Below are 25833 nucleotides of genomic sequence, written 5' to 3' on the forward strand. Positions count from 1 at the left end.
GCACTTTAAAAACAAGAGCTGCCTTTTCGACTAGAACTATTCCTCATGGTTGGAGTTGCGAAATTATGCCTCTTCGACCTCTGTAGGAATCCGTGACTGAGGAAAGCCTCGTGTACAATACTGTTATTATGTAAAAGAAGAGGACAACAGCTAGGAAGCGTCTAGTTACAAGAAGACTGGTTCTATCGAGACTATTCCACGGTATATATCACTCGTGACAGTTAACTCTCTGTACAGAAAATACACTGAATAATCTCATTATTATTATTACCATGTATTAAAGTAAATGCGTGTTCGCGTATCTGCGCACCAATGTTCTCATTTATATGGCGCATTCATTTCTATCACGTAACATCTATAACAAGCTTCTAATCCGCGGAGAAGTAATCGTCTCTTGTTGACAAGGAGTTCCACGGTTAATACTACTACCAAGTTTTGTAAGACGCTCGAGTAGCGCAAACAATTAACTGCATCTTAGCAGTCTCATCAACGCGATGTTTGCACATAGAGAAAGTGACAAGTTATACGTCCAGAAAGGAAGCCTCCGGTTATAATGTGAAACCAATGTGACAACAGTTCTCTGTGGGTCAGCAATTCGCGCGGTTCGATGTGCGAAATTATTTCGTAACCAGCTAAGGGTGGTTGCAAGTTCTTCTTACTACTGGACTCGCTGCTGACATTGATGGAGAGAATCGTACAAATAATATTTCAAAGTCAGTGAGCTGTTTAAATGCCCCCTTTCCTGCGATGCAGCACACACATATATATGTATGTATTATAATTTCCCAAGAAATTCGGTGCGTTAAGCAATACAATTGGCGACATTATCTCTGACGCAAACTTAATGAGAAAGTTAATTCGCTTGGCAATCTCGCGCCACCGCGTTATTATTGTCAGCCGATTTGTCTTCCGTCAGTTTGAAACGTGTTGACCGGTCAGGTCAAACCCCGTAGCAAAGCTGGCTTGTCTTACACAATGTGGAAGACGCAAGTTGCGTCTTTGGTACTAATGAAGCTTGAGTGACTTGGGGGATACGGCTTTCTAATTACCCTGCCACGTTAACGCTCGTACTTACCAAACGACGAAAGGAACATTGTGGCGTGTCTATCAAGATTTGTCGCAACTCGCGTGTCAAACGAGAATGGCGCTCGAGAGCGCTCCAATTGCTCTGTATTACATTTTTCAGTGAAATTTCAGATCATTTGGAGATCATTTTCTAATAATCCGTTACGCTCGAGGACTACTCCGATGGTCTTCGAAGGTACACGCGAGTAATAAATTGAATTCGTGGCCACGTATATCTGTTTTCTGCGACAGAAAACTGTATTTCGCGCCGCTAACGAGTCCGTCGCGACTCGTGCCGATGAATTAAACAGGGCAGGACTCTGTGAGACGTCACGATGCGCGAAAAGAAGCACATCGCCGGAGAAAGTCGCGAATCCGCTCGTATCTCTTCACCCACGTAATAACGCGTGCAACCGTCGCGAAAACCAACTGGGAACGCGGCGAAAAAATAGGAGGAACGCTATCCGTTGTCCTCAGAGCACGACAAAAGGTACCTCCACTAATTACCATAACAAAGATCGGCTCTGTGCCATCGGAACGGGGCAGGATTACGCTTAGTCGAGGATGCAAATGACATTCAGCGGCAAGTGGTTTTCTCGTGCGACTTCGTGGCGGAAAATGAGTAGAGACGTTTTCTTTGTGCACCGTGGGATGACGGTGTACTTTTCCCTTCCTTCGATTTCATGAATAACGTATTCAGTGTACGAGATCGAATGGCGCGCGTACACGAAACTGTTAAATCCCGTTTCTTATTCTCTGAAAGATGGCAAACATTAACTTGCTACCATTCTCGTCGTCAATCTTGCAGCTATTTTCGTCTGGTGATAAATTTGACGACGAAATCCAACGAAATTGAATCGATACTAACTTTCGTCGCGATCGATGCGATCGTTCTAACGATCGCAGCCTAGCAACGTAACAAAACGGTGCGGAATACATTATGTTCCACGAGCCTTGTCATCGCTGGTCACGAAACACCGAGCCAGGCTAATGGATCCTTTTTGGGAAAAGGTTGAAGGTTGCCGAGGGAAGACTATTATAACTATTACGTAAACGAAGTTACGGCTCGGCTCGGGATGGTGGGACGATAAGAAGAATGAAAAAGATTGTCGAGCCGCCAGGGTGAGGTAAGGACCGACAAAAAAAAGAGAAAGAGAGCCGACGATTATTTATCATCTTTATGTGAAAGGATACGAATCATCCAGAAATTTATTGGCCAATTTGAACCCATCATGGCCGGCAGTTTCGCAATCGGAATGCCATGGCGACAATCCCGTATTCAAACGATCGAGGCGAAAATAATTATTCACGATCTGATGGATCATATGGACGATCCTCGTTCTCTTTACGTTACCGTAATGAAATTACGCATTATTACGTAAAATTTCTTGGCTACCAGAGCGCTGATACAAATGGTACTCCCTCTGTGTTAAAAATATTTTTTCTACAACGTTCGATCATATAAATTACTCTTGAAACGTTAATTAGCCGTCCCAATAGAGATAATCAGGTGCAAAGGAGGGTAGATTCGAAGTGACGTTTACTTGGACGTACACATTTGTCGAATATTTTCCGTTCACGTTGCAAAACCCCGAGGTTGTAGCACGACATTTCACTGTGTAGCAATCGAAGGGTATAATCAGACTTTATCGATTCTACGGTGAGATTGATTTTTCACACGACAGAAACCACGAGATGGAACAGTTGCAATAAGAACCTGCTGCTCTTCTGCGAAGATGGACGGGACCCTTTACCTGTCGACGACTTCATTCGAGGCGCGAGACTCGCTTCGAGCAAAGTCATAAAATAGAATATTCTAGCATAGCTGATCGATGAACGCACGGTGTTGCTAAACGGCGGCGACGATTCTCGATACCAATGGCTTGACAATCACGACTAAATCGAGCGTGCAACGCAATCGCCGACCCCGGCGAGCAAAATCCGAACACCCACCCGCGAGGCCTCTAATTGAAATCGCGTAAATGATGCTTCGAGAGAAGAACGCGCGGTATTCAGACACTGGACAGGCATCCTTCTCGCCAAGGCTGTGTTACGGCACGCGGAGGGAACACGGACAGGTGGTTCTAACACGATGGCACTAAACCTCAAACGCGAGACCATCGCCGAGGTGCAAAGGAACGGGACGGTAGCGCGATAACACTGGCCAAAGAAGATGAAAGTTGTTTGCTGCTGATGCCAATTGCCCCATCCGCGGTGAACTATCATTGACCTTCCCATCACCGTTTCTATCCACCTCGAATTCTTTCATTTACCCCTGTACCGTTCGACCCTAATCAGCGTGAGGAGTCCGTTTCTGCTTCTTCTTCCCTCTCGATTGCGAACGATGGTCTCTCTGTTGAGTTACATGGAAAACGCGTCTATATTGTAATGTTAAATAGCACAATACTATAGATGGTAGGATCCACGATGATAATAACAAATGATTGATATTTCATACCAGAGCAGCTGATTCAGTGGTTTTCACGGAGGCATCAAATTAAGGGTTGGATGTTCGACTCTGCGAGTTAGAATTGGGTTAAGTCTCGGGCATTAATATTCATAGGAATTGAAATTTAGACAAGAACTTGCGGAAACAGAGGCTGGTGGAACCCTTTGTAATCGTGGGAGCGGAAGATTCATTAGATAGAACCGGGTAGATAAGTAATACAAACAGTTGAAACGGACAATGAGCATATAAAAACTGTTCCCTCGGGAGCAAATGTCAGCTCTAGAAAAGATCACCTGATTACGTCCAGCGGGGCATTGTTCGTCATCAGTTATAAATGTCAACATCGACATATTAGTCGTCGACGATAAATCGTTCGATAAATCCGGAGAACGATGGCCGAGTGCCGCGACAGGGGGAGAAGAGGACCTTCTCAGACCGTGCAGACGTCGAAGACGAGGAACATTTCGTTTTATGACAGACTGAAACGCGTTTCGATGATGATATCAGTCTATGTGGCGAGTCGAACGATTAATTCATCGCTTCAGGTTCGTAGAACGAATCGATTGGCAAACGACGAGAGGAACAGACGCGACTTTCGTAACTCCTCGACTCCTCCGGTGACCATTTCTGCACCATCTTGATGAAAGATCAGAGATCTTGGGATCTGTGGACGCGTCAGTGGCAGAGAAAAGTCACATTGTCGAATAACTTTATACGCGGCTATTTCGAAAGAGTGACTCAGCTACGAGCACCTTGGCAACTTAACTCGACGTTGGGCATATGCTCGCGTCGCGCAACTGCGAATCCATAGAGATCGCAATTTCATTATACGTCACGCACTTTCTTGCTTTATTATCCCATTAACGTTTCCGCAAGTATTACGTGAGAGGTTACGATCGGTTTCACGTTTGTCATAGATACGTGCGCGAGGCAGACTTGGCTAAACGCGTTTTCACGAGCCAAAGTATTTTTATTGCTGTCTGTTAGACGTTTTTGTAGAATTGCTTATTGTCTGTGGGTACTTCATTGACACTTTTAAAAGGATTATGAAATTAGTAGTCATTGTATAACATCGTAACGTCGACTACAATTGACCGAACTATCTTCGATCGTTCAACGGCGCATTCAAAAGTTATCGGCAAAATGATTCTCTACGGTTTAATGATAGGTAAATAGTCGTTAATCGGTTCTTTGTGACTTTGCTGCACTCGTGAGAGAACCGTCGACGAGCGAAACCCAGTTTCTTCGCGAGAGTGGTGTTAATTAGAAAAATTTGCAGTTACGTAACTGGGGACGAGGAACTAATGTATATTGATTTTTTACCCCGATCAAGTTGAGCAAGAAACGTGAGCAAGGCGCGTCGTGACACTATTGGCCAAGCAGCTTGTTCAGATAGTAATTAGCCTTTTAACGGATGAACGAATTTTGCTTCAGCGGGTTAACAGTTCGCGTGTGCGTCACAATTTCTCGACACCCTAGTTTGTGCTCCTAGTTTCAAGCTGCAACTGTACGTAAAAACTATGTTTTAACACACAGCTTCGAGTGAGAGAAGAAGACACCGCTGACAAAGTTACGTCATCGACAGGTTGAAGTTTCTAATGAAGTTTCTAATCGAAGATCTTCGATGTTTTATCGAAAGAATAGTGACGTTGACCTTTCACAAAAATTTCTACGTTACGTGAGCAGGAAGGTACCTTTAACCAAACGTACCGTGAAGAAACGACGCGTAATCAGGTGTACGGCTACTATTAAAACTAATTTGTGTAATCGCGCCTCGAAGAAAGAGATTCCTCGAACACGTTGCACAGGATTATTATGACTGCGTGAGAGAATATCTTTCTACACTTTATTCCCGCGAACTTTTCTCATCGCGATCAAGGATCATCAAGTATCTGAACCGTTAAAGAAGTTAATCGCGGTGCATACAGATTTAACAAGATACGATCTAATCACTTATTTCAGTCGAACGTGAAATTATACTACAACGACTTCTTCGCGTCGTTTTATTGGCGAACGCGTAATTGCCAGGAGTTCGATTTGTTTTGAGAAATTTCGCTGTCGAGTCGCGGATGAGGTTCAGCTTGTATCGAGATCAACGGTTGGGAAACGGAGGCCCCAGAAAGGCGGATTTCAAGTTAAGGAGCAATGATAACCTTTGATATTTCTCGCGCTAACAGCTGGCTGACGCTTCCATCTCGCTATTAATTCTTGCGAGGCTGTGGATGCGGTCGTACGTGTAAATACCAAACGTTAAGCTCCTCGACGTGAACGCTGCTTTGCAGAAACGAAAGTGATCGCGTACCACACTAACTCGAAAATCATCCGACACGTATTCGACGTACAACACGATTTCCATAGAAAATTTCTCGGGGCAGCTCTCCGCCGGGACGATTACCTAATCGAGAGGTAGCAGCGATACTTTTTCGTCAGGATTAGAAGAATGTCACGAACCCGGGAGAAATCTTTCAGCACGAAGAACTTTCTATGGTTAACGACGATAATCTGTCAATGTCGAGGGTACACAAAATTCGAATGGACCCGCGTCCTCCTCGAAGAAGCTGCTCAGTTGCGATCCGATCGTCACGGATCGCAACTAAGCGGCCTTGTTTTGCGATCGTGGAGCACACAAGTATCGCAGAACTGCATCGAAGGTGGCATAGACGCACTGGCGATCATCATCGCGAGACGTTCGAAAACACTTTCACCACATATCTCGTGTACATGTTCGCATTCCGAGAATGATTTTCGAGAATCGAACCGCACAATCCTACGTGGATCTACCGTGTCTACCGTGTACCACTGGCCGCGAGAGCGTCCGGCTCCGTTTCGTCCACCCCACCCAACCCTTCTTCGCGAGCACCCGTCAACCCCCACGTGTTCGTCACTGTTGCCCGGCTCGTAGCACTTTACTTACCATCATCCGTGATCGCGATCTAATTCGCCGGGGGAATTTTCCACCGAGAAACTGGTCCACGGTGCGTAATGGGACACTCAACACGGACGCATGTCTCGCGGGTGCGCCTGGCGGTCCCGGGAGAGGTGACTTCTTCGTCTCGTGGAACGTGGAGAGCATTTATAGGATTCACCCGATCGTCTGGTGGGGGAGCGGAGACGTTCGGTCCATGCGATTATTGCGAACCTACGTCCACGGGAGGATGCTGTAACTCTTCGTCTCGTCCGTGTGCGACGACGGTGAACAGAGCCTCGGTTGGTGCGAGTGAAACGAGCCTGGAGGTAGGGACGGAGAAGGAGAAAGTGAGAGTGATCCGGCTAGCGAGAAGGACGGAGACGAGATCTGCGGCGACGTTCTGAAAAGGTCCGACGCGCGAGGATCCTCGTGGACGTCGAGCACCGCGGCGATACCGAAGGACGTTTCGTCCTGGAACGCTCCCCGTGCCTCGCTAGAGCGGCGCCTTCGAATTCGAGGAACTCGAGGACGAGCAGTCGATTCGCCATGGTCCCCATTGTCGCGTACTTGATTAAAGGGTGGCCAGCCGACGAACGGCCACGAGTGATGTTAGCACCTTCGTTCTGATTACAGGATGAGGTAATTTCTGGTAATCGAGACTGGTATCTCGCCCCCCTCGTGCGATCGAAGGACGTTCTTGTTCGTTCGCCCGCGGTACCGCTGGCGATGGGACTCAATGGCACCTGGGATTACGCGATACCCGCCCATTAAGATCGAATTTATCGTCGACTGGATGAATGGTTCGCTTCTTAACACGAATAAACAAGGTGTATGTATGTAAGTATCGAAGAATTTCGAATGAAACTGGCTGGTACTTTATCGCGGTGTAATGGATCCTGTTATCCTAATTGAGTAGTAGCGACGTACGAATATGCAGACACAGCTGAGGCTAACAGTGTGTCTATTATGGTCCCTTTGTGAGTGTTTTTGTTCTTCGTATATGGGTGACAGTGTGCGAAGTCGTAGTGCGCAGAGATTCTCTTACGGTTTATCGAAAAATTTGCAAAAAAGTCTGCCTCTGAAAGATCCGTAGAAAGTAGACACGTAATATTCCGTAATCACATAATACACCACCTAGACACTGCGTAACACGTCGTAATTAAGTTGCCCGCGGACACCGCGGTTGGACAGTGAAGAAACTTCGCCACCCGCTCGTGTCGTTTATACCTCGCGAGCTATCCTCTATTCCAATTATTTATCACCGTTTCCTGCGAGTGCGCCGCGTCAAATGCCGCAAGATTAACTGAATACTTTGCGCTTAATTAAGCTGGCACGAGGGAAAGCTGAAGGAAATTTTAACGCTGGAAAAACGTTGCGAGGGATACTTACAAAAGTTACCATTTAAATGTAATACAAATATTTGCCACTGACGCATACATTGTAGAACAAATTGATTAGTCTTGGAAATACATTTGTCTCAACCTTAAGAAAAGGTTATCCCATGCGTCGCTACGTGAATCACGTGAAAATTACATACTTTTGGGAAAAAATGAGAGTCAACGAGAAGGTTACCATATTATTTAGCCTCGCCGTTTAGGCATTGTGTGCACAGGGTGCACACGATAATGTTTCAGCGAAAAGTGCGGTTGAAATAAACGGTTGTAGGAAAAGTGTGCGTTGTGCAAGATCTCGTTCGTATCGGCGTCATCGAGATCCATGCAGATTCTCATGCGGGTGAAGAACCTCGGACACAATGATGCTCGACGATCGGCCGTAATCATCGCGAACGTTACGTGAGTTCACCGTTCCCGGGTGATCCGTGTGCGCGCGTATTTGCACCTGCATCGTTTACCGATGTCGCCATTGCGTGTTACCGTAACGACCAGCGGCGTTCGTTAAACAAATAATAGAATAAGCGCTTCAGAAACGACTAATTAGACGCAACTACACCGCGTCAGTCCTAATCCATTCTAATTGCGCGAAATGTAGTTTTATTTAACCACGTCCATCACGAGCCAACGTTAATTTCTTTCGCGCAATGGGACTGGTTTCGACCATCCCTTGCGGCACGATCGCTTCGCTGCGAAACCGTTTGCTTTCTAATAAAACGACCAACTTTTCTTCCTAATTCTGTACACGATTAAATTAGCTGTTCAGGAGACACGCGTTTTCTGTATTTTCAGTAGTTGACGAGGTACTGGCAGAAGTGGAGCGTACGCAAGTATGGCGGTTGAAGTAAAATTCAGCGCACATTTTCTGTGAGGCAACTACCTTGTATCGTCGACGTGTTATCCTCTGTTCGTCGCGCGTAACGATCGATTATAAAACTTTACACGCGAAAAGATTACCTCCAATAAAGAAGAACCTCCGGTGAATCTGGCGATACGACCCACGCGTATATGGTATGGACAGATGTAAACGTTTTAATCGCGCTTCGATAATCGGTCTGATATGCGGTTCGACCTTTTTCCATTTACATTCAATCGTAATGCGATTGTTGCTCAATAAATTTTGTCCTTTGAACTTTTGTCTCGAAGCCAGCACCGAAACGAGGACAACTTAATCGCTCAATTAACGTTAATTCGCGTAACGCGTGTGCGCTTGTACGTTTCGCACGATACAAATTGGGAGTCCTCCGTGGTGGGCAAACAAACAAAATTTCATCGCATCGTTCGGCATGCCCGTAAATAGTAACTCTGGAACGGTGTGTAAAGCCTTGAACATTGTTTCGCGGCTCAAACTACGCGACTTCTCTCTTCAGCTGGCAATCGTAAACTGAACTTTACGTTAAATAAGTTAACAACGTCGATCGCCTCTTATTAACCATGTCTCTCCATTGTTGCTGCAACAAGTTGCATAAACGTTGTGAACCATATCCGCGGACTACCTGCTCGTAGTAAGCCTACTCCCCATGGCGGACTTGGTTCCCACGATTATGAAAACGAGGCATCGGCACGCGGAGGGGCGCGTTTCAAGTAGTATAGATCGACTTCGAACGATTACGCTCTAATCGTAGAAATTACGCTGCTACGATCGTCTCAGACGTGTCACTCTGCGAATGAAAATTATTTGTCACAAGTGAACAAGAGATCGTTTCCATCTAAGAGTAACGCTAACGTCAAGTTCTAATAATTATCCTTCCGCGTGTTAATTTCCTGTATAGTAATCCGATTTCAACGTATGAATGGAGTTCCTTCTTTTCCATGCGCTTAACCTTTCTCTAAGTTAGCGTTTGGCGTCCGACTGAACGAATGGAACTACACGTCGACTGTGGAAAAGGTCGTAATCATATTCTGACATGGCCTTCGATCTTTTTCTAACGTCGAACAGCATCGTCACTGACGAGAGCTACGTTCCCTGGTCGAAATTCAGATCTCGTAGAACGAATTAATGGTCCGACTGTTCAGCTGGTTCGAAAGAGATACGTCGAAGGCCATGCTTTTCAAATCAGATAATCGTTCCTCTCCTCGAATAGAATTTACGTTTCTCGACGCAATACAGATGTCTAATTTGTAAATACAGTCCCTTTCTCCGGCGTTACGTGTGTAACATGATTTACAGCGCGCTTTTGATCCGAGTTATAAACGACGATAAAGAACTGTAGTGTCGTTCAGCTGATTGTTACGAAATTGTTATGAAAATTTCTTTTTTTTTCATCGCGCGATTCGAAGCTACGAGGTACACAATTAGCATTTGATCGCCATTAATATCTTTCTGAAGGAAACTGAATTCAACGGCCGAAACTGTTGAAGAACCACAAATTTCGAAGGAAAAAGTGTGGAATTCCCGTAAAATTTTAAAAGACTCTCTACAAGACTCGTATGCATAATCATCGATTCGTTAAATAACGACGTCTAGTGATACCTGGAATTTCATAATTTTTTATAAAGTCGATAAAATACTCACAATGGACGCAATATAATGTGTAATAAAAGACGACCGTGAACATTTTGGTAGCAGAATTTGGTGTATCGCTAACCAGTCCCAAATTGAATGCCACCAACGTAAGCGAGGAGTGTCGAAAATCATCATAGTCGATTTCACAATACAGAAGATAATATAAAAACGTATCGTGCGCGCAACCACGCAGTTTTAAAAGGATTGTATAACGCGTTCTCCGCTGTTTGATCAAAATCAAACTAATCGAGGACCATCGTAAATTTATCTTGCTAAATTTCTCTCTAATCCTCCTCCGATTGTAAAATATCGAAAAACGACTTAATCGTTTGGCCTTTAGGTTACCTTAAAGATGTTTGAACTCCTCGCTCGGCTGTCGTCCGCCATTTTAGGATCCCGCGAAGACGATGCCCTCGGCGATGTCGCTTCATAAAAACGCGACGCCGATCCACTGAGTATGTTTTATAGCTTTTTAGTAAAGAATTGACGATTTTAAGGGATATTAGGAATAGACGATTAAAGAACTGTTGCCCTTAGGCAAAATAAGAGGAAAGATTGTCTCGTTGAATCGAAGATACGTGATTATATGGCAATATTTCACGTAGTCACTGTACGGCCGATCGCAGTTCAGTCGCAGTGAAGTAAAAGTTCGAGCGACTTGAAAAATCGCGGGTGACCTCTGCACCTGCGCATACGGATCGCCACGGATGCATTCCCGCTTAATCGCTACAATATTGCCCAATTAAAAGGGAATACGCGTAGAAACAGGACTTCGGCAATCCTTTAATCGCAAATGGTCGTACTTGGATGATTTTGACATCCTGCAGCGATGAGACGTTTACTTGCATTACCAATAAACCTGTTCATAACGATATTAATCGGTTGCAGTATCAATCAACTGTTCGATAAATATTCAACAATTTGCGTTAATAACATTATTTTTTATAAACTAAACGAGGTATCGTTGGGGAAAAACTTTTTGGACAGCCATGGTTTTTATTCTCACCGATGACGCAACGATTTTTAGAAATAATATACATGTATGAAGCAATCGCGGTCGTAATTAAATACGGACGATACGGTACGATATTTCAACAACTTCGAAGATGTTCGATAAGGCGACGGGTGATTTCGTCTTGTGCAATTCCATATTAACGGTTTCTAACGCGTGGCTCGCACGTTTTCGCGTTCCTGTCGTTTCGGATTTCACTCACAAATATGAGAACCAGAGTATTGCCTACGCCCACGATTAATTTACGGTAACAGAAATTCACGCTCGCTAATAAAACCTTGAGAGAAGTTTGCGAGTGTTACTTCTACGGTTAAGTTTCATTTACCCGTTAATTATTGAGTTTCGATGAGATTCGTCGGCGATCGCAAGTACGCGATTCGAGAAATCATTTTTTCGAGGGTTCATTAAATAAGAAGTACTTTCACGGAGGTCGAAATCGATACGCAGGCAGAACCATTCACTCGACGTTAGAAGGTCGTACATGTAGGCCATACGATCAAAAATGTTTTTACATCGTAACAAGAAACTCATCCTCGTCTGGCATTGATCTTTCGTTTCAAATAGCACGCACGTATATATCGGAACATCGATAATTTTATGAGCGATTACGCATACGTACGTGATTTTCAGATATTCTCGATTATACGTGTATCGCGTGAATCGATCGAAACTATATAGCTATCATTGAATAAAATTAAAATCTGTTATTTTTCCCTCTAAAATTAAAACGTACGTCACCAGAGTTACCATTACGGTACTCATCGGACGAGCCGCAGTGACGTTTCGCAATATAAAACAGAAAGTTGGGACTCATGCATATGAATATCACATTAGCCTCTAATTTACAAGATAAAGATTACCCAGTAATTCGTGTATTCGGTTTTGTGCTTCGAGAGGATTACGTTTGCGGATTGGATGCGTCGACTTTTCTTCCCGATTTTCCCTTTCATTCTATCGCAACATCAGAGACATTTTCGTGATTCGCAATGAATCGTTGATCCATGATTCGAGGATTGCAATCTTGCCAATTGCGAGGCTAAAATGAATCTCTTTGCAATTTTTATTTCTCACCTTTTCTGACAAAGATAAATTTATCTGTTGAAATTTCCCATCAGGTAGCGACGTTTTATAGAGTAGAAGCTGTTTTCATGGGTGTTAGAAAATCCAGTACGATACGATTGTTTTTTAATTCTATACGCGATCGAGAGACACTTGATAAAGTACAAGAAACGCAGGGAAGAAGAGATTTGTATTGCAATACCCGACGATAAGGTGTTTCGAACGCTTTCGTTGAAATCTACATTTTATTTGTTCGATTTGCACAATACCTTCAACGACGATGAAAGAACACGAAGATCAGATAGAGCACGAGTCGCTTGCTCGATACATATCTTCGTCATTGTTACAGTAATACTAAATGATAATTTCAAGAATTTTATCTGAGAAAGCGTAAATGCGGTTTGCAGTAAATGTTTTTCGTAAAGGAAGGTTACGATAAGAGAATCGGCAGATCAACGACAACAGATCGGTTTTAAACGTGTCTCCTTTGCGAAACCTGGTATCCGTACGGTCGTCTTTGCCGTGGATTACTTGCCGTAGTAGCCATGCCCGTAGTAGCCATGCCCGTATCCATAACCGTAATAAGGGTAGCCTGAAGTAAAAAGCAAATCAGAATGACAGGATGACGTCGATGAACGTTTTTTTAACCGCGTGTAATTAATTCCATTCGCGTGCAACGTCGATAAATATTTTTGCTCACTTTCGAAATGTGATACTACACTTATTCGACTAAACGGTAAGAAACACAAAAGATTCATTGGCGTTGAAAACACTTCTCTTCCGTGCTCTACGTGTCATCGTGCACTGTATTTCCTTACCGTAATATCCAGGTAAGTAAACGTAGCCAGGACTTCCGTAGCCGTAACCATAAGGATAGTGGAGGTATCCTGGTTTCGCGCAAACGATCCCGACAATGGCAGCCAGCAGCAGGACTGTATACTAAAAAAACGAACGGGTACGGTTCTCGAGGTGTGCGCGAAAATATAATGAACGTAACGAACGATTCTACAAATGATCGCACTCGTGAAATATCGCGAAATGTTCTCTTTAAGTGTTCGCGTGACTAATTTCTTTTTCATCCGACTTCAAGTTTGCAACAGGGAGTAGAAAACACGGGGAAGCCCCTCTGCTTCTTTAAGAGGCAACGTTCCAAATGAAATTAGCATAACGAAATCTGTCATCAAGATATGGAAATCGATAGCGCTTGTTCGCATCCTGTTATGGCGTCCGGTTGTCATTTTAGAATGTGAAAGCATAAAAAATAAAAAAGAACTCTGAGACGGGAACTTGCAACTTATCGACGGATGAACAGAAGCTTCTTCAACCCCTTTACTCTACTTACGAGTTTCAAGCAAGCCATTCTCCGTCAGCTGACGTTAGCCAGTTAGCTCCGCGAGGAATTGCACTAATTTTTCCAATCTGTCAGTAGTGATACCACTGTCCGTCTAACGTTCGTCTCCGGTTCTTTTATAACAAAGGCGGGTCCCGCCACGGCCCCCCAACAGCAATTTTCCCAGCCTTCGTATTGGCTTCCCTCTGTTAACGCTAATAGCAAAGCCCGGCATTGTTACTCTGGGATTATGCGAAATGCAATGCGTCATTATGAAAGAGAGACAAGACGGGAACACGGGATCTCGAGATGGCCACCGCCCCGCGGACGCGCGCGCGCGCGCGCACACACCCCGCCTTGACATCCAAATTCGCCGTCGAGTCCCATCGAGTCGATTTTCGTCCGCTGAAATCCTCCATCGGGTTTCCCAATTCCTGTCACGAGCCGCGGAAAAACAATGCGCCGCTACGGAAACGCTGTTGTGACACTCGCATTGTGAATTCGCGATGTGGAAATATGCTAAATCGGTAGCTTTTCGCGAGACGTAAACACGGTGCCGTTCCCTGTGATTCTGCGAACCGCGTGCTCGTTTCGGGGATTTTCACGCATACCTAATGGTAATGGCGCATAATGCGAACAGTAAATCATGCGTTCGCTTCAAATGGTTATAGCTGAAATTTCCATACGTTCGCGTATTTCTACTTTTGACGCGGAATTCTCCATTTTCCTTGTCATTGTTCCAGTGGGTTCATCACGATTTACTACCTCGTTTCATAATTGTTTGAAGGAAACACGAGCTTGCAGGATTGTCAATCGCGTTTTGTTTCGCAATTAATATTCAACAGTTCGATAGTCGTCTGCGAAAAACGAGAGAAAAGTGGCGTCGCCGTTGTGTATCGTCGATCAAAACAGAAAAAAGACGCGCTGCAGTTTGCGTAACAGGAACGCTGAAGAGGGGACCGCGTTACAAAATGGTGAAATTACACGGTACCGGTTCCAGGACGAAATCGTGAAAAGAAAAAGAGAAGATAATCGTTGCGACACACGCGGTGCCGGAGGATGCGTTCGTCATTAATTCCAAATAATATGCGAGGCTTGCGAGTCGCATAGATCGTAACGTTGCCCAATGGGATCGTCGTTGAACCGAAATTGTTTGGGCGTGTACGCGAACGCAGATATCGATTCTTCTCTTTCCTTTGCTTTTATCATCGAACGAATCGATTCATTCGACTGGACAATTCAGACAGAACGAATTCCACGATGAACACCGCAAAATGCGCGCAGGTTCGATAAATTCGACTGCAAATTACGCCGTGTCGAAGCTGATCGACGCGTTGCGAAGCGTACGCGTGCGAAAGTTGACGCAAATTATTTTATTGATCATGACGAGACGAAGTACACTTAGCAGCACAAGTGAAACAGTTCGCAGACGGTTCTAGAGACGTTGCAAGAAGGTCGTCCATAACATAATCGCTTAATTCATTGTCGTGCATGCGGTGACTGGGTAATTATTTTGTTTCGCGGGGGAAAAAAGAGTTGCGTGGCATACCGATTCCTAATTACCAGCTGCACTTCGTTCTGCCAATTTTCACGTTTACCGTGTCCAATTATCACATAGAAATCATTAAAACGTATTTAAAAATCGTTACGCCGCTTGATCGGCAGATTCGCCCAACTTTACGCAACTGGTTACTTTCTATACCAATCAACACGTTCGTCTCGAACGTTTGAACTCGTGACATATCGTTTGTTCGCGTCAACAGTGACATAACTACGAGCATATCGTTCGTTGATTATTGCTTCTGTAGATGCCATTCGTGGAAATATTAAGCACCGCGGACGACATTCCCGTTCGATATCTAATTAAATTCATTTGACCAATTCGACGTGGCGTTCGTCTAAAAATTCTTCTGCAAAACGTTCGAGTCACTTTGCCAAAAGAAATCACGATTTTCCGCTACTGTTGCAGCGTGCGAGCGATACGATCTTCCCTGTTAAGTAACCTGGCTCTGTAAAGTCAGTTTCGTTGCGAGGCGTTTCTCAACGATACCATCGGTGCCATACTTTGCATACTGATCGGACCAAGTCTTAATCATCGCTGCGAAAATGCCCGGATACTAATTCAGCCAGTTACGTGTGCCTCTTTTCTTGTTTTCATGCACGTTGTATCCCCTGCCTTTACGATCGATAGTATACTATAAATATTGAAGGCTTTTCCGCGTGTTACGTATCCGCGATATGCTCACCTTGAAATCGGCGGCGATAAATCGATTTTACTGCGCTCGTTACCGATCTCGAGCGAGAGGCCCGTTACGAGACAATGGCGATTCGTTGTAAACCGTCGTACGGAATAAATCTCGCGCCGCTTTCTATCTGCGATCGTTAATGGCACCGTGTCATCTCTGACGATCGGCCAGTGCGTCACGTGCATCACCGCGAACTGTCTTTATCGAGGCCACGAAAATTATTAGACCGTAATAGTTCGCATGCGTGTTGGGCACGGCGTGTAATTGCAGGATAAGGCCAACTAGACTAGCTATGGGAACCTTTTTGTATATCATAAGCATGAGAACGTTTCGCTGACCAATGCCAAGTTACGGCACGTGTCGTCTACGCTGTCTACATTGTCAGACCTAATTAAACTTCTCCGTTGTCTCGCTGGGCGTGAATGGATCGCGATTAAAATCTCATTAGACATCTTTTCCGTCCCGCTTCCTCGCGGAGCACAGACGAAGATCGACAGAAACGCGACAATATCGAGTGCTTGCTCGAATAACTTAGTGTAACGACGCTACAACTTTATTTTACTAATAGAAGCGGGAAATCGAACGTGCCAGAACCGTTGACGATCCGTACAAATAACGAATATCTCGTGGACTAAAAAAAATAATACATTTCTATTAAATATATACAACGATTATACATTTTACGATAACTGGTTCAACTGATCGCGAGACATTTTGTCGCCGTTTCTTATAACAAATTCCTTGCTGAAGGAAGCACGTTTTACGTATCGATTGACAGCCATTGACTTGGTCTCGGACAGCATTTCCACCTCGCTATTCGCAGGTGGTTCCACGGCTTCAGCATTCTGATTGACAGACTTCTCCGCTGGTTTCTCAGCCGCAGTCGTGGCTCGATTGTTGTTGTAAGGATAATATCCACCGTACGGATGCCCGTAAACCGATGGGAAGTGATGGTAACCACCTGGGTAAAAGTTGAAGTAGGGAAATGGTTTTACTCGTGGAAACAGGTGATCGTGGAATCCGTGGCCAAAGTGATAAGGCACGCCATTGAACGGTAGCGGTGGATAACCACCGTAGCCGTTGAAACCATGTTGGTAATAAGGACCATACGGTGGCAGACCATATGGAGGACGATTGGCAGTGCCGTTGCCCTGTCCGTTCTCTGGTGACGCCATTTGTTCGGGACTCCCTTGATTTTCAGGCGGATTCTGTGGTTCGACGGGTCTACCGTGTCCATAAAAATTCGGATAAAAAGGTTGTTGATAAGGAAACTGAGGACCAAACTTGGGACCATTAAAAAATGGTGGACCATACGGCTGTGGACCGTAAGTTCCATTTCCACCACCCTGTTCCACGTTTCCTGGATTAAAGGAATCATTGAAGGGGTGTGGGTAAAAACCAGGATATCCTGGGTAGAAGCCATCGTGATAAGGTCCTCTGTGGTTGAAGTGATGACTATACTCGTAACCACCTAACGCTGAATGTCCTCGATGTAGATGATCGACCAGCCTCAGTGGATTACCCACTTCGCTATGGGGATAGTACCCGTGCTGGTGTCCATGAAACGGCTGATGATAAGGACCGTGGAAAGGGCCATGATAATTGAAATTGAAGGGTCTACGAATGATTCTAGCTGTCTGTGAGTTCTGGTTCGGATCTGCGCTTGCGTCAATGCCTTCAGCTTGGGAACCATCAGGAGCCTGCTCGGAACCGTCGACTGTCTGCGATGGCAGGTGTTGATAGCGAGGTTCGCGACCAAATTGGGCGTATTGATTGGAATTAGGCAACGGATGAAGAGGTCCAGGCTTGTATCCGAATCCAGGAGGTTGATGGTACCGATTCGCGTAATGGAGGGAGGCTCTCTTGATGTCTGCGTCGATGGAATTGCCTCGGGTGTCGACGCTCACGCTTTCAGGTGTCTCGTCGATGTTCAGCTGGTGTTGGGAAACCTGCGTATCGGGACTAGCTGTGTATTTGTATGGCGCGTACGCTTCTGGATGGAAATATTTTGAGTATCGAGGCGAGTTCGTTATGTAAGCGTCCTGGAACGCTTCATTCCTCTCGATCGGGGGAGACGAACCGTGCGTGTACCGGGTGTAGCGACCGAAAGAAACCTTCGACGAAGCGTTCAAACTTTCTGAACGAGCGTGGTCCGACGAGGACTGCTGCGTTTCCTGGTGCCTTCTGAGAAAAGAGCTCGACGATTGGTTCGACGGCGGGTCCTGGTAATCGCTAAGCAAGGTCGTCGATAGGACCGACGCCACGTTCTTCGCTAGCGTCGTCAGCACATCGGCATCTGTGACGCAAGGGAGTAATTTAGACGTTATTGCTTTGGTACAATTTAAGGAGATCCGAGAACTGATTAGAGGATTTTTAAAACACATTAGCAAGCAACGAGCCATCCTTGTCACTCTATGGCACTGCTTTCACTCGGTTTGTTTCTTTTAAATTCCAAATGATATGCAAAGGTGGAGGTAATTCGAAGATATTCGATTTACATACTTAATAGATTTTTGCGGACTTTGAAAAAACCGTTGATTGGTATCTTCTCGAGTTTATATTCGAGTTTCAGTTTGGCAGGAACAAGCAACGGTACAAGATTGATAGGGAAAAAGAAACAAAATGCAGTATTGCGTTCGCGACAAGCAAACTGTAAATGTCGCTCGTCAATCACGAAAGGAATCAATGTAGGACGAACATAATCGTTATTACTACAAAAATTCTTCTTTTGTCTGCCGACAGGAATCTTGTTAGTGTCTACAGATTCACGTAATTCAACATGCGTGTACTACTCGTGACTACTAACTGACGTGTATGATATTGGATGTCAATTACACTTTCTCCATCTAAACTCTTCTGTCCTCATTCGAATCATACAGGATTAGTCAATTCCGCGTATTTGCAGAAGAAACTAAAAGCACACGTAATCCCTGTCATCAATTTTTTCCTTCCTTCGGAACAAATCGTGGAGTACAGAAATTTTTTTTTTCTCTCCGTTCAACGTTGCGAAGAATAGCGTAAAAAGTTAACAAGAGAACACGTCAGATACGAATCGTTTTAATAATCGTATCGCTATGAAAATTCTATATTCCACGGAGCGTTCACTTCTGCAAGTAGTCGTCATTGTTTTAAATCAGTTCAGGGGCGTGCACGATGATGATTAAAGGCGTTTCCCACAACCGGACGACAACAATCGACTTACTGAGTCCGTTTTTAGCCGCGTCCACGTCGTCTCGCAGGATCGAGAAGCTCGCGAGGAGCAGCGTAATCTGCAACAGAACAGAAGTTAGAGTGGTTCGAGGGAAGAATCGAAGCTTTCTTCCTTCCTTCCTTGCCTCGTGCCAGGAAAATTTTTCTCTTCAGACCACGTAACATGGAGCACATAACAAGTGACTATATGATAGCCTGCTCGGTAATTTTCTATAATACCATGTTTTATTTGCTATTGCGCAATGGGAAAATCGTACGAGCCTGAAGATCAACGCACCGTTTCACGTGACATACTTGCCCCGCACGTGGCGGCATGGATGATTGTGAAAATTTCGCGTAGAAGCCATTGCGGAGGCGGAAGAAACGTTACGATCGTAATAGACTACCTTTTTTTAACTCTTCCCTTAATTTTCTTCGAATTAATTCTGATTTGATCGACACGTTTGCAAGGCCCTTTACTTTTCCTTCTTTCTCTCTATTCTATTCATGCGTCGTCGTACGAGCCGCATGATTGTCGGTAATTATTAAATGAATGTTACTTTCTTGCCTTCTTTGCGAATAATAGCATTCCCGCAATAGGAAGTCACTGGTATTTCTCCCTTCATTTTTCTTACGGTACCTGCTAGCCACGAGATTGAAATGTTTGACGAATCGATCGATCGCGGTGCATTTCTGTTACTTCCTCGTATCTACGGGACAAAAGGAATAAAACAGAGTGGATACGATTGAGAGAATTAACCGCTGTTACGTAACATTGGAGTTGCATTGTGAAATATGCGTCGCGAATGAAAGAAAGCAGAAATATTCGAGTGCGATCACTCGCGTTACTCTCTCGAGAAGATAAACTCGCGACAGCGAATTGTTGCGTGTCACGTACGATCCTTTTCCGACAATATGATCGTAATTATGCGGCTCGACAATCGTACGTCGACCCGAATCCTATCGAACGCGGCCATAAATCTTGTGCCTTTTGAATAACGCGAACGGTATCTGATCGAACTCCAATTCAATGTACGGAATATCGTCAACGAGTCAACGTCTGACAAGTTAACCGATCGTATCGAGGGAAGAGATATTTATAGAGAAATGTTCCACGAAAACACGCGTATAAATCTGTTTCTCGCGTATCAACTGGCAATAAGTAATTCGCGTGGAAAACTAACAAGGAATTGTATCTGGTTTCATTCATGGTTTATTCATTCAACTGGCTAATATCCACGAGCCGCGTGTAGACTGCGGTCGTAATAATAAAGCACACGTGGTCACTCGCGATTTACGCGAACGTAGTCCTCATGAATGGTCACCTATCGCGATCTAAAATGAGTCCTAAGGACGCCCACGTTCGATCGACGAAGTCCTAACGATGCCACGTGACACACCAGTTCCCTTTCAACGCCGCGATCGATCAACGAACAATCGAACTGTCATTCGCTTGGCGAACAAATAAATTTTCACATCCGATAGAAATCTGCGTCCGTTAATTAGACGCACACGCGCGACCGTGTTATACGTTTAGACGTATGTTTCTCTAATTAAATGTCTGGGAAACGTAATACGATAACAGATCTCGCGAGTGGTTCAATGTTTCTTTTTCTTACTCCTTTTTTTTCCCTATCGGAAACGAAGACTTTATGGAATTCATTCGAAGATAGATATTTGTTTACAGCTAATTATACAGGTTCAAAGTGGAACGCGTTCTCAGAACACGTACACTGTCTCATATTGTTCTGCGAGAATCGCAATTAGCAGGATTGCGCAATGCTCGATCCTTTCTTCGCGCAAGGACGTGCACTTGTGAATATATATGTAGGTGCGAGCCTCGCACGAGACGGATTTGTAGAACGATTCATTAAAATTTATCTGACGCGTGTACATCTCGGACAACATCTGCGCGCCGCAACGTTTAACAGAATCCAGCAATCAATTTTCGTGGTTAAGCGAATTTTTTTTATAACGATTACAAGCAACTGCGACGGAGCGCGTCGTGTACAATCGCATCGTATCCGATGAATTTATTTGCAACATTTTATCTGATCGAAGATATTCCACTGGTCCCATTTCGATTTATCACACTCTATTAGTTTTTCATTCAACTCACGGTGCACCACGCGGCGATTCATTTCTGTTTCGAATTCATAATATTATATACCTTCTTTTGAGTCGACTACCAGTTTGTTGCAATAATTTATTACGTCAAATCGAACTTATTTCTTGATTCACACATGAACAATGTGTAAGAGTAATGATAGTAACACTGAATCGTTAAGTTTCATGCAAATAAGTATTTCTATAATTATTTGAAACAAATTGCCTCGAGCGTGTCGTTAGAGCCGAACCGGGCAAAATTAATTTTCTCGATTCGTCCCAACGCGCGGTACGTCGACGTAGGAAGAATATCATCTCCCTGGTTGCGAAACAGTTGGCCTCTCTTTTGTGCGTTTTTTCTCTTTTTTTCTTTTTCCGTTCTTCTCTCCGTCAACGAGGATCGTATTAGCGTTCATATACTCACGTGTAGAGGGTAATGCATCGTGCGTGCGGCTCGTGACGACTAACAGGCATACGCGATGCACGATGTCATTTATACTTTCTCTCCGTAAACGCTTTTGCCCTAATTCAATTGATATAAAACCGGCGTATCTTTCGTATTTCATCCGTGACGTCGAAATTATGGACGCGCAACCTTCCCCCTCGAGGTTTCACGCAGCTAGAAGAAGGTTGATGTTAGGATTGACTGGTTTGATTGGTTCGACACAGACAGACAAGCGTGAGTTTTATCGAGACACATCGATGTAAAGTTGTTCTATAATTTATACAAATTTTATTTATTACTTTATTGATAGGATTCGATGTAATGTTAATTTGTTGTATAACCAGGAAGAAACCACTGTAAAATAATATTTCGGAATACGGGGTTACAATACGCGTCGCTGCATTACGATTACCCGATTCACTTGGTGGAAAGCCATCAATCGCGCTCGAATGGGTTACAACTTGTCGTGGTGTCTCTATAATTCTGTTCACTCGCTACACGGTGATTGAGTAAACGTAATTGAACGGAAATATTACGCTTAACCTTACATCCTGGCGAAAAAGAAGGGAGGATTGCGAAACGGAACGGGCTTTAAAAAGTATCGTATACATCTCCTTAACGGGACGTTAACAGTGATGGATTGCCTTTCATGAATTTTTATGCGAGATGATTACGCGCGCTTAAATGCGACAATAAATATAATGGAATCCCCGGCATGTGCAATGAAAATGTCAGACGAACGTCGATGGAGCTTGTACAGCTTTTATTGCTAACAGTTTGTAACTAATCGCGTTCAGTAACCTATCTGACTGATGGTGCCGACGACACCGGGTGCAACGACACTGGGGACGTTGTAAATTTGCACAGGTTGCGTTTGCACGCCCACCAGCCTCGTCGCCCTGAAATTCGGGCTGATAATAACCGGCTGCGCACCCCTCAGCCCGTTGAACTGCCGCGACCGAATGGAATTAAATTGTTGCCCCGTAAATCCTGGATACTTGGCCAGCATGCCAGTTACACTTCCATACGGGATGCCACCTACAATCAGTTACCATTAATTAGTAAACCAGCAAGATGATCGAGTAACTCGTAACTCCTCAGCAGAGGATAATTTATTAACGGAGAAATTATTTTTACTCGACCGTAGCTGTCACAATCGGTTAATTATTATTGTTTATATATTATTACTGTTTTCATTTGTGCATACAATTAACTGCTAAGCAGTGCGTAAAGTTGATTAACACAGGATTAATCAGATAGATCTTTGCGTCTTTCTTTACGATAATTGGAAGGAGAGGCTGCGATGCTCGCTGTCGACATCGCTTACTCAGGCATTAAAGTCTCCGCGCCGTGTATTCGTATTCTCATAAGTTCGGAATTATTCTCGCGGTTGAAATCCTCTCTAATCATGTTTTCCGGTTAAATTGGTGTTTTGTTAGCTTTATTGACTCCGATAATATTTGTTGCAACTACCTGCTGGCAATTTTTACAAGAAAAAGTGAAAGGTGTTCGAACGAAATGTTTTCGATCCTCAGTGCCGTCCTCTATCGTGATTCCATCGAATATGACAGGATAATAATAACGTTTGCAAAGTGTTCGCCGAGTAGTCGTGTTTGCAGACACATAAAGATAACAAAATTACGTTCCGCTCGAGTAGAAACAATGTTGAGAAACTGTCTGTGTCTTCTACACAGACATTGTGTAATGTAAAAGGAAAGTGAACACACTGACTTACCGTACGCCAGTCCGTTCACCATTTCCACGATCCCTGCACTATCCGATACGACTGTCGATAAGTTCAGCAAACCAACCACGGTTAACAGTAGAATGGTCTGTAAACAATTAGTTATTAACATCTTATGGGGACTGTTTATGAATGGGACGCTAAAACGGAGCCGATATGTTTCAGGTGTTCCTTTTTAGTTCGAACACCGCAATGATTTTGAAGCTCCAAGTACATTATTTTTCTTTTATATGTACATTCGATCAGATAGTGTACATAAAAGAATTGCCTTCCCATATTATTGAAACAATATTCAGCTTGTTGATGTAACGGGATTTAGTTAGGCGAATCAGATTCCTAATTAAAAATTATTAACCACACGATTCCGTTATCTCTTAATTTAATTTCACGATAACGGGCTTAGGTAATGGCAGTGAGCAACGAATCGTCGATAGAAAGTATGCCATTGTTTGCATCTCAATTATTTCTTTTATTTTTTTTCTCCTGTTTTTCGTTTTGTACACATTTTACGAGAAACGGACGGAACGTGTCGACGCGAATCGCACTTAGAAATTTCGCGAAATGTTAAGTAAACTTGTCAGGAACGGTTAACTGTCGGACGTTAATTGGTCTCACTTTCTCTGGCTATTCTGTTTACGTAAAAATAAATTGAAAATTAAAACGGGAAACATAATCATGCTCGCGCGACTGAAGTACTTTCATCTAAATGCACCGTTTAAACACGGAGTACTTTTATTTCAGCACACGTATCCACGTATTCGCCCCGTCGAATCGTAAAACAAGAACGAAACTCGAGTACAAACTCCAAGATTGAATTATATGCACGGCGTAAAGTTACTGTTGGTCAATCCGAGGCCACGATTTCGTTCCTACGATTCTCGTCACTGGAGAACGCTGTTCGTGCGTGAATCTATCGACGAATACTCGGATCCGTGGTATTCGAGACGTAAACGACGCAAAGAAATTTCGAGGATCGCACGTTCGATCAATTTTGTTTTTAACCAAACAGTTCCGTTCAAGTGTAATTCGACTAGGAGTAACCATCGAACGCGTTCGCAGTGCTCTCAGAACTGTGAAACATATGGACCTTGGAGGACGCAATCGCCTCTCACAGCGCTAGTCACGCGATACATATGCATTACGCTTATGTTTGACTATTTTCTCTTTTTTGTTCTAGTTATAGACTCTCGTAGACGTAACTCTCTCCCCCTAATTGTCACACGAGGAACAACGATTTCTCTGTTATCACTACCGCAGCATATGTTCTCCAAAATGTTCGCCACTTTCTTTTTCTTGCCTTCGTACGATACTCTACTGCCAAGTTGATATACATTTAATTACATAATCAAATTTTTAACATTTACAACTAACACGTCGATTAATGAAGAAGCTGGCTACGTTCAAATAATTTTGTTTCCTTCACGATTTCCATAGATCGTTTAATCTTTTTCTCTCCGAATGTAAAGTTGCTATCACACTTCACTAGAAAAGCTTTCGCATAATAAACCCTGACTTCTAAGCAAGACTGTACATCCTGTTTAATTAAAGCACCACTGTTTAAAATTGCCATTTCTCCAACGCAACGAAGAGTTTATCATTGGTTACGACGCGAAACTTTGGAGAGGAGCGTCGACGTACCTGGGAAGGAGGCATATTCGCTTTTTCGTAGTCGCGACGCCGGACAAGAAGGAAACTAAAGCACTAAAGTAAAGATCGAATTATATACGGGGCTCGGCCACGGAGTTGGCCAATGAAAGGCTTGTATTCCCTTTCAGTATCGAGTGTTATTCATCGATACAGAATTTTATTAGAATGCAGCGCGTACCTAAATGGAGGATATCGTCCACCTTAACCTTGGCGAACGCTGAGCTACCACTCACGTCGGTTGCGCCAGTAGAGTAGGGTAAATACGTAGCATTTCGTGTTTCTACGGGAGAAAACACCGCGATGGAATCAGAACCGATTACTTCATTTCATTCGATTTCCTTCGCACACAGGATTTCTGTTCTGCACCGCTTCGACCGGCACGTTGATTAATTCATTATCTTAACCGCGTAATTTGCCGACATTCAGACCATGAAGCCCGTAAGCGCATCTAATTAAACGAAACCATTATTCTCTGATCGTGGAATAGTGGTTAATGTAACAGCGTGCATGATTATTCTTACTCGACGGAATATTTACCTAAGTGCAAGTGCCTCGTTACTAATAAGTGAAATATAGCTGAGTCATTTACACGGATCTCGTAACAATGAACGAACGAACAATTGATTGGCTACTTACTAAAATCCGTGGAGAAATTGTGACACTGCTACCGTGAATTAGATCAAGGATATCCAGCTCTGGAGCAAGCTAACTCGGTTACGTAATTAAAGTAATAATT

The 25833-nt window shown here is 44.0% G+C and overlaps 3 protein-coding genes across 4 annotated transcripts; all 3 read right to left on the reverse strand.

The window, feature by feature from the left end:
• Positions 1–12563: 12563 nt before the first annotated feature.
• Positions 12564–13878, reverse strand: LOC143425556 (uncharacterized). Its single transcript, XM_076898457.1, has 3 exons — positions 13733–13878; positions 13209–13329; positions 12564–12982 (listed from the first exon to the last, which is right to left on the reverse strand). Exons 1-3 carry the CDS (start codon positions 13748–13750, stop codon positions 12918–12920), a joined length of 204 nt encoding a protein of 67 aa, XP_076754572.1. The 5' UTR covers positions 13751–13878; the 3' UTR covers positions 12564–12917.
• A 2768-nt stretch (positions 13879–16646) lies between these two features.
• On the reverse strand, positions 16647–21712 carry LOC143425693 (uncharacterized). The gene is made up of 3 exons (XM_076898695.1): positions 21686–21712; positions 19169–19235; positions 16647–18262 (listed from the first exon to the last, which is right to left on the reverse strand). The coding sequence occupies exons 1-3, from the start codon at positions 21701–21703 to the stop codon at positions 16647–16649; spliced, it is 1701 nt and encodes a 566-aa protein (XP_076754810.1). The 5' UTR covers positions 21704–21712.
• Positions 21713–21985: 273 nt separating this feature from the next.
• On the reverse strand, positions 21986–25125 carry LOC143425555 (uncharacterized). Of its 2 annotated transcripts, XM_076898456.1 has the most exons (3): positions 25089–25125; positions 23442–23538; positions 21986–22744 (listed from the first exon to the last, which is right to left on the reverse strand). In XM_076898456.1, exons 1-3 carry the CDS (start codon positions 25101–25103, stop codon positions 22500–22502), a joined length of 357 nt encoding a protein of 118 aa, XP_076754571.1. In that variant the 5' UTR covers positions 25104–25125; the 3' UTR covers positions 21986–22499. The 2 variants fall into 2 exon arrangements, with proteins under 2 accessions (XP_076754571.1, XP_076754570.1); XM_076898455.1 differs by lacking the exon at positions 25089–25125 and having other exon boundaries at positions 23442–23918.
• Between the last annotated feature and the right edge of the window lie 708 nt (positions 25126–25833).

The sequence above is a fragment of the Xylocopa sonorina genome, chromosome 7 (assembly GCF_050948175.1).
Source record: "Xylocopa sonorina isolate GNS202 chromosome 7, iyXylSono1_principal, whole genome shotgun sequence".
NCBI lineage: Eukaryota > Metazoa > Arthropoda > Insecta > Hymenoptera > Apidae > Xylocopa > Xylocopa sonorina.

Bases quoted from the DNA above. Each gene is read 5' to 3' on its own strand.
- LOC143425556 (XM_076898457.1), bottom strand. The intron at 12,983-13,208 runs GTAAGGAAATAC...TTTTTACTTCAG, and splicing joins TTACTTACCTGGATATTACG to GCTACCCTTATTACGGTTAT.
- LOC143425693 (XM_076898695.1), bottom strand. The intron at 18,263-19,168 runs GTAAGTCGATTG...CTTGCGTCACAG, and splicing joins CGCGGCTAAAAACGGACTCA to ATGCCGATGTGCTGACGACG.
- LOC143425555 (XM_076898455.1), bottom strand. From the start codon at position 23,562: ATGTTAATAACTAATTGTTTACAGACCATTCTACTGTTAACCGTGGTT. The intron at 22,745-23,441 runs GTAAGTCAGTGT...AACTGATTGTAG, and splicing joins GGTGAACGGACTGGCGTACG to GTGGCATCCCGTATGGAAGT.